At 38.8% G+C, this 9,583-nt stretch overlaps 1 protein-coding gene across 1 annotated transcript; it reads right to left on the reverse strand.

The window, feature by feature from the left end:
• Nucleotides 1-5,528: 5,528 nt before the first annotated feature.
• On the reverse strand, nt 5,529-5,990 carry LOC110890928 (protein FAR-RED ELONGATED HYPOCOTYL 3-like). The gene has a single exon (XM_022138576.1). It carries the CDS (start codon nt 5,988-5,990, stop codon nt 5,529-5,531), a length of 462 nt encoding a protein of 153 aa, XP_021994268.1.
• Between the last annotated feature and the right edge of the window lie 3,593 nt (nt 5,991-9,583).

A 9,583-nucleotide genomic window follows, 5' to 3' on the forward strand; every position in this document is an offset into this window, starting at 1 on the left:
AAAATCACTTCTATTCTCCATCCACCTGGCGTAAACAATCAGAACTCCCCCTGACAACAAACTATTTTCCCATTTAGATTTCAAAACACTTAAGTTTGTTTTAATCAAAATGGTTTTTCCGGAAAATTAGTTTTGTGCGTTATTTCACAAATTCGGGGTTCTTTCATCACATTGTTTTACTTGACAAATTTAACAATTTCAATTTTAAATCTCAAACATCACTTGTAGAAAATCAAGTACAACTTAATGTCCCTGATTTACCACATGTAGGTCGAAAAATCACCATAGTGAAATTTCTCAAGAAATGTGCCGATTCATGTTCCACGCTTACCAACCTGGGAACTCCGGCAAGTCAGGATTTTACTTGAATAGATTCACCCAAGCCTGACCAGCCTTGGGTTTGACAGTTTTAACCTCAACAAATGGCTCTTCTGGTTTTGACAAACCAGAATCATTGCCTGAATGTGGCTTGTCTGACTTTGATGAGTCAGATTCATCGCCGACATGTGGCTCCTTTGTTTCCGAAGAAACAAATTCCTTGCCACCAAAATTTACCTTCTTCTTTATCTTCTCTTTTGTCCTCAGATTTGCATCTGACGAATTCGGTTTACTTGACTTTGTTGTCGAGTGAAGCAATTCATCAGTACTCTTATTCGATCTGTCCGGTGAACCCGAGGACAAGATCTTCTCTAGATATTCTCTTGCCTTCTTCCTCTTCTTTCGCAGTCTGTCTTTTTGCCCCTGAGAAAGTTTTACTTTTGTTTCCTAAACTTTAGGTTCTTGAACCTTCTGTTCTTTGGGCTTGACGTTGACTGGTTTCTTTGCCGTTCTTTGAGATTCAACCCTCGATCTTCCCATCGATCTCCTTGGGCAATCTCTGGCAATGTGGCCTCTGATTTGACAGTTAAAGCATCTTCTCGTCTCATAATTCCGTCTTTGGCAGTTAACATCGATGTGTCCTTGATAACCACAGTTGTAACACACCCTGTTATCATACCATGTACCACCTTTACCCCAAACGCTCAGATCATAGCATTGTCTGGCTTTGTGGTAATCATCACTCCTTCGAAAAGCTGGATTTGACTTTGAGGCACTGTGGTCAAACCTGCACCACTTATTACCAACATTTTGTAAGTTTTCATTTTTAAATTTTTGTGATTTTTTATTGTGATTGGATGATTGGTCTGATGAGCTTTTATTTTCTTTTTGGAAATTTTTCGTTTTTTTATCTTTTTGTTTCTGTTCCACACTCTTCTTTACAGTTTTTTGCGTTGAGCATTCACCTTTCTCAGTAGAATGTAAAACAGTATTTTTAAACATTTCATTTAATTTCAAAAATGTTTTTCTTTTTTCTTCTTTTTCTTTTTCATCATCAGATTTGTCATCACAATCTTCAATTTTGACCTTGTCAAAATTTGTGACCTTGTCACTTATTGGAACAGAATTGATCGGTTTTGGACAGGGAAAATTCAAGCTATCTGATGTAGTCACAAAACCTTTCAATTTCTTTTCAAGTTCATCAATCTTGTTTCTTGAATTCTCAGCTTCTTTTTCAAGCTGAGAAATTCTTTCAAGATAGAACTTGATTGAATTTTCATTTTCAATTTTAAGATTTTTAAGAACACATTTTTCATTTTCCAAGACTTTTAACTGTTCTTGAAATCTTGTTTCATTCTCTTTTAGATTTTTGTTTTCCAGTTTTATCCAGAAATCTTTATCTTCTGAAGATTTTCTTTTGTTTTCAAAAACTTTTTCATTTTCTTTCAAAATTTTGTTTTCTGATGTCAAACTGTTTAAATCATTCAACAGTTTATCATTCTCAGATTTTAGCTTTTCATAGTTCAAGCATAACTCCAAAATCCGTTCATTATCAGCCTTCTTTTTGATCTTCAGAGTATCGTTTTCCAATGTCAAACTCTCCACATCCTTCAGAAGTTTGACATTGTCTGTTTCTGATTTTTCGCATTTCGAGCATTTTCCATTCATCTTTTTCTCTTCAGCTTCTTTCTTTGTTTCCATTTTGTATGTACCTGCACAAAAAAATTTAACAAAATCAAGAGGATTCGAACTTTCATCAATATAACAACCCCTCTTAATATCGTATCTCATATTATTTTTTGCTGCAAGACACACATCGATTCGTTTTCTCATTTCAAAGATTACATTCAAATCTATCTTTCCTGATTCTTCTTTTATTTCATCCAATAATTTCCTTTTATTTGAATTTTCATGAAGCCTATGATTTGTTATTGTATTGATGAAACTTCTTAAATCATAGCGTGATAGATTAGAATTTCGTTTCAGTTCATTCACAAATTTATCCCATTCCAAAGGTAAAGCATCAACAAATTTTAGAATTCTTTCATCATTTGAATGCCAAACCTTATGTTTTTCTAATTTGATGATTAACTCATAAAACCTTTCTTTCAACATTTCCATCGATTCTTCTGTTTCAGCTTTCTGAACTTCCTTTTTCTTCTGTTCTTCTTCAGCTTTCTGTTCCTCTTCAGCAGCAAGCTTTGCGACAGTCTTCACTTCTTCAATCATCTTTTTCAATTCTTCTTCTTTTCTCTTCTTCATTTCTACCACCTTCGGTAGACTTGATTCAAAAACCTCCTTCAACTTGTTCATCAAATCTGGCAGATAACTTTTATCAGAAAGCCTTCTTGTGTTGAAAGTACGCTCACTTGGAAACAAATTGGTTACAGCATCAAAATCCACTTTTGACGGATCAACTACTGGATTACCCTGTGGATCCATGTAACATTCCAACTCTTCATTCCATCTCCTGGCTCTTTTATGCTTCTTGAAATGGTTCATTCAACTTGCTAATCTCCCATCTCGCACTGTCTCTTCGCCACCAGGTATCATGATCATCATTTGCAACAAATGCATATCCAACTGCATCTTTTTCTGGAAGAACCTCTTTGCTCCAATCATACCCTTCATCATCATATATAATTGCAAGAGCCCTTGATTTTTCTTCCTGCTGTTTCAATCTTGGTGGCTCAGACTTGTTCTGATGGTAAATCGCTTTCTTTTAATAATCTTCGTTGAATGGGTTCTCAGAATCATCAGCAGCATACGCATTTTTGCACTCGCGCTTGAAGTGACCTTTTTGTTTGCATTTAAAGCATGTCACTTTGGATTTATCAAATCCCAGTTTAGTAGTTGGTCCACCAATTGACTTTCTCCCCGTGATCTCCATGAACCGTTGTGCTCTACGAACTGCACTGGCCATGCACTATCTTATATCCATTAGTTCCATCTCCTCAGGATCCAATTGATCATAATCTTCTTTCGTCAAATTGGTATTACCAATCTTCCCTGCAACGAGGCATTCATACGATTCAAGTACAGATGCTAAGAAAACCATCTGTTGTTTTGCAGATTCTTCGCTGAAATTCTGCCCATTCTTCAAATCAACTTCTATATTACACTGGAATAGTTTCTTTGAGGCAGATTGGTCTGAAGTGTTTGAAGAAGATCCACTGTGAAAACCACTGTGAAGACTTTCATTGTTCACTGAACTTGAACTTTCTGCAGAAAATGCTGTTTTTGGAGACCCAGCCTGCGGTATATTTCCTCTATAGTAAAGTTCCACATTCTGCTGATAAGCTGGACTGTTGACTTTCGATCTTTTTATCTCCAACTCATGGCTTTCAAGCCTTTCAATCAGCAAATCCACCTTTAAATCACCAGGCTTGATTGTATTCTTCAGCATAAGAGCAAAATATTGCCAATCTTGATCATTGGGCAATGAATCAAACAATTTATCCACCATCTCTTCTTCAGAATATGAGATTTCATATCTAGCCAGCTCCATTTTCAGATGTCCAAATCTCTCGATCATTTTACAAACAGATTCATTTTTCATACAACTGAATACAACAAATTCTTTACGCAACAATTTCTTTTTATTTTTGACAATTTCATTACTACCAACACACTTTTTCTCTAACGCTTCCCACAATCTCTTTGAAGTTTTTTCTTGTTCAAGTAACGAGATAATATCCTCTCTTACTGACTGTTTGATCAACGTTATCATCCTATATTCAGCCACAACATTTTTTATATCTTTTTCAGTAAAATCTTTTTCATCAATTAACTCTCCTCCTTCTTTCTCTGGTGCTTTATATTCACTCACTAATTTTAACCAGCTTTCAGGAGCGAAAGCTTTTACCCAACCCTCAAATCTGTTTTTCCACCAGTTATAGTCTTCAACTTTCATTAACTTTGGTGGCTTCTGTTGGCTTCCGTACATGTTCTCGAACTTCAAATTCTCCGAAATCTCTCTTGAATATTCTTTCAACTCAGATCTTCTATCTGACGATTCGGAAGTGAAAGCGTTGTAGAATGTGTTGTAGAACTCTTCACTGTTGTTTGACATCTTTAATCACCTGAATCACGATGTCACTATGAGCGGACCTGCAACTATGACGCGAATTCGAACTGAAAATCTTAGATTTCTCCTAAACGGTTACGAATTTGGATCTGAAACTTGGTAGGGTTGTAAATCAGTGATTTTACTGCAACCTTCGTCCTCGCACTCTTCGTTTAAAGGTACCAGATCCAGCTTCTGCCAAAAGGGGTCTATCAGATCCAACGACAACTTTTGACCTGCATTAAAATAAAACACAAACACAAGCAAGAGAAAACGTTAAAATCATTGCGTGATGAAATGCGCTTATTAAAAGACGTGGTTGGTCGAAGGATGTATTATGCTTTTGTATATACGATACCAACCTGCACGCGCATGGCAGCCCACAGCTTATAAACAAATAGCACACACGTATACCGTTAGCTTCTTTTAAGATCTCTATTTGTTGAACTTCGTTTCTTAACAGGTCCAGACATGCATGTGAAACCTTCTTTCAAATGAGATCAAAAAAAGGTTCGTTATGTGGACCCATTGTCCGGCTCCTGCTTGCTTCAATGCTGGCTTTTATTTTAGTGACCTGGTTTTCATCAGCTGATCGATAAGCGGTAGAACCTTATCAAGCGTGAGGTTGGGTTCGCCGAGGTATCGCTTAAAGAGCGCATGTTGACCCTCTACCCTGTTGGTTGTGCGCTGTCAAAAGTTCAGATGTTGGTCGGTTTAGTAAGCCACAAACTGGTCTCCATATGGTTGTAACCAGTTTGAGTACAAGTAGTCCATGATCTCTGAAAATAAAGTGAAGTGCAGTTAAGACGAGTCAGATAAGTACGATTAATAAGAAAATTACTAGGAAACATATGGTCACGTCTTTTGCTTGGAATTCCTGATTATATACGCTCGTACCAGTAGTTGTATTCGATTTTGGTTGTTGTGTTAATCAGCCTCTTCCACTTGTATAAAAACTTATCCCACTTTTCTTCCGTTCTAAAGCTTGGCTTGCAATGTTTTGTGATGTTTTACTATATGTGCCACCTACAAAGTGAGTGTCTAGCATTGGAAACACACGTGCACGTGCATTCATGAGGGCGATATCTATGTCCGTTACTATTACACGGGGCTTTATAACACCGTCCAGTGAGTCTTTCAACATCTATAGCACCCATGTGAAGTTTTCCTCTTTCTCGTTTGCTATGAAGGTATATGCAACACAGAACGACATGGATGTGGACATGACACCGACAACATGAACTAGCGGCATGTTGTACCGGTTCGTCTTGTAGGTGTAGTCTATAATCAACACATGCGGGAAGGCGAGCCACAACCTATTCGACACCAGGTGGATATAGAAAACATCTTGTACCCTTTCGTCATATCCATATGTCCCGTGAAAGAAAGCAAACCCAACTGTCGTCAAACGCTGGAAAAGTATCTGCATTGGTGTCTCGCCGGCTTGCTGAATTCGACCCAATTTGGCACGAGCGTTGTATATGGTGTTTCTTGTTGAGACATTCTCGGGGTTCTGTTCTTTAATGATATTGAGAATGTCTCGTGGTTTCATATTCTGGTGCGTCAGTTGCTCCATCGTCCTCTCTTTTTCTAGAGTCAGCCTCATTAGGGACAGATGACCCTCTGGATACAGAAATGGTTCGTGGTTATGATGAGCATGTCCAACCCTTAGCCCCCAATCCCGTAACCTCTTTCTGTATGTTCCGATCACATGGAAGTTGCAACCAGTTTTCCTGCTCCCGGTCCGTCTCACCGTGGCTATTGACTTGTGGTGGCCGGCACAATCGCACGTTAGCCTAATTTTTAACGGCTGCCTGGTTGGGGGTTTGTCGTAGATCATGCGTTTGGTGACTATGGCGTACCCATTTTGGCGTCCGACTGCTCTTCACAACTCCACCAATGCATCCATGCTATCGAATTTCTAATGAAACAATTATATGCGAGATTTTATTCCTGTATATGGCCCTTATAAGGTTATAATGCCTGTATACAATGGTTAATATTTTTTTATTCGCTCGTATAGTCAATATACGAGCATTGTTTATTACTTGTATACGGGTTGTCTAAATGTATACGACCCATATACAAGAACCACCCTTTATTGCGAGAACCGCGAGAACCAGTGTGAACACATGCCAAAATTGTAATTATGTGATATTTATTATAAAACACGCGCCCCCTATTTCATAACTCTGTTCACGATCCACAATTTTACTTATTAGGGTTTCATTCATGTTTCATTCATTGGTTCAGAATATTGTATACGTTTACGATGGTGGCCGACGGCGTTCAAGTAACTCACCGGAGTTCACGGCGGCGACATCCGGTCACGGTGTTTCCAGCGGCATTCACAACGACAACCCACCATTTACACCTTCTACATGGCATCCTCTGATTCATCACGTGTCGATTCTCACTCATATGATGTTTGATGTATTGTAAAATACATCTTTATTCGCGTTCGGTTTTAGTCGTTTATTATTCGTTTTAGTTTCGTTTTAGCAAAGAATATACATACTATTGATATATTTTCATTTTCCAGGTCTTTGTAGCTAAAATATGCAGAAACGAGTTAAAATTTGGCAAAGCAAAGTGTCGGATCAGAAAACGGAAACTCGGGAGCTGAAACGGATCGAAAAACTGATTCTGGAGCTTTCTAGCGGGCCGCGAAGACATCAAACTTATCTTTCGCGCCCCACCAAGGATTTAAATAATAGTTTTTGGGAATAGGCTTGTCACGGGCCGCGTAGCTTTGAACCATAAGTTCTCGCGGGCCGCGAAAACGTTTAACTGTTTGCCAACTTCGTAATTCAAACGGCTATAGGGTTTTCAAGTTATATAAACACATAAGTCGACAACAGCCGATTCATTGCCGAATATTGGAGTTCTTGAAGGCTCTTTAGAGGTGTTTGAAGGTTCTTGAGGCATTCGGAAGGCTAGGAATCATCGGGTAACGATCAGGAGCACTCGGGATCGAAGCATTCGGGTTTATTCTTCGCGTTATCTTCTTTGTTTGTTTGTTTTAAGTTGTTTTACGATGAATTCAGATCTGATTACGTTGATTATTATGCTTTTAGACATGTTTAGCGGCTAAATACCTTTAACTACCTAGGCTAATGACAATTGTTTGACAAAGTTGGGATTTTTATTCGTTAATAATGTTGGTTTATGGATTTTCTTGAAAAGTAAAGAATTTTGGAACCTTTAATTTGGTGTGTATGCATGCTTGACATTGTTTGAATATTAATTATTACTTCGTATGATTCTTGGTGACGGTCTTTATCACATAGTAGAGTCATGCTAGGGTTCTAGATTTAGGTGAGTGTCTATATCACATAATAAATCTTTAACTCTTTAAGGTGAAATTACGTAACTAACCTTAGAAGTAATATTCGGTAATCTTTTAAAATCAAGTGTTCTACTAATCTTGTCGCTGTAAGGCTCGAGGTTATTAATAGGTCTCGGTTTGGTATATAGCTAGGATTAGGTTTTGTAAGAAATCGGTCTTAGTTCCCTAACCATACTCGTGTCTATTAAACCAAGTTAAAATCCATAGTTGCCTTAGACTTTCGCGCTGTAAGGTAGATTGTCATATTAGGGTACTTTTCAAGAAGTTAGAGGACTGTAAGGAAATCTAACAACCGGTAGTCGTAACAGCCTTGTAGAGTCTCACAAGTTTCTTCCTGAGAAGGGTCGGGAGGTCTTAGTAGGGATTTCTTAGGGTTTAGCATTAAAAGATCCCGGTTCCATACCACATTAATTTCAAATAGAAATCCGTTCCTAGTTAAACATGAGTCTAGCCTAGGTAGTCTTCATCGCCACTTGGTAGAGTCTTCGTCCAAGTTCACGTTTAGTTAATTTAGCTAATTTAGTTTAAATTTTAATTGCAAATTTAGGATTTTTAGAACCCCCCCTCCCTAATCAAATAAACAGTTAGTTAAGTTGTGTCAGTCGTAGTCTAGATAGAGTCTTAGCATAATTTAATTGAGTCTCGTGGGTTCGATATCCGGACTTACTTAGCTTTATTAGAGTCGATCGGTTCGCTTGCCGGTTAGTAGTTTAGTCGAGTTTAGAGAGTCTAGAGTATTACTTTGAGTCTAGATTTAGGTTAATTTTAGTTGTTTTTATTAAACTACTTTTAGCACATCAAGTTTTTGGCGCCGTTGCCGGGGATTCTTTGGCGATTGCGTTAATTACTTTGTTTGGACTTTGTTTGACATATTAAGTGTTATTTGTTCGTTTGTTTAAGTCGTATGAGTCTAATTATAAAAAATCAAAAAGAATCAAAAAAATATTTATTTTTCGTCGAGTCATTAGAGTCTTCTTACTTGTTTGTATTCGGTTTTGCAGTTGATGCCACATACGCGCTCGCAGGGACCCCCGCTGACTCCGCTTACGATCAAGTCTTCTGTCTCGTCTTCTTCATCTGAGGTTAGTCCTTCTAGCTCTTCTTCGTCTTCCCCACACAATTTCCCACCACCCGCAGCTCAAATGGCCAATCGTACGGTTTACGAGCATGCCACCACCGGCTTCACCGGTGCTAATTCGCCCATCACCCTTCCCAACATTGTGAATGATAGGTCCTGGCAGATTCCCTCCTACATCATGACGACCATCACCAATTAATGCCAATTCCATGGCCGTGATGAGGAGGATGCTCCCGCCCACATCAATCGCATCACCCGTCTTTGTGGCACCTACTCTATAGAGGGTGTCAATCTAGATGCCAGGTACCTACAGGTTTTCCCATTTTCTCTCGCTGGCCGCGTAGCTGTCTGGTTCGATTCGCAGCCAGCGGGAACTTTCACCACCTGGGCAGGAACTTTCATTCTGAATGGATCCTGATGAGCCGTACCACCTGGCCTGGGAGCGTTTCCAAGCTCTGATTTCTCGTTGTTTTCAGCATGGTTTATCGGATTAGGCACTCGTTGAAAAGTTCTACAATGGTCTTACCCCTGAGATCAAAGCCCATTTCGATACTTCTGCTGGAGGGCAACTTATGGGTAAAAAGACAGTGAATGAGTGCAATGATTTGTTTGAGAGTTTTGCCCATTCTGGCATGGATTATAGCACTATCAGCAGGACTTCTTTTCCTGTGACTACCTCCTCGGCCACTCGAGGGGTAAACCAAGTTGGCTTGGATCCATCGGTAGTTGCTGCTCTCGAGAGAATGGAGAAATCTTTTAAACATGAGTTGAA

The sequence above is a fragment of the Helianthus annuus genome, chromosome 4 (genome assembly GCF_002127325.2).
Source record: "Helianthus annuus cultivar XRQ/B chromosome 4, HanXRQr2.0-SUNRISE, whole genome shotgun sequence".
NCBI classification, from domain to species: domain Eukaryota; kingdom Viridiplantae; phylum Streptophyta; class Magnoliopsida; order Asterales; family Asteraceae; genus Helianthus; species Helianthus annuus.

Excerpts from the sequence above, each read along its gene's own strand:
- LOC110890928 (XM_022138576.1), bottom strand. The coding sequence starts at position 5,990 with ATGAGGCTGACTCTAGAAAAAGAGAGGACGATGGAGCAACTGACGCAC.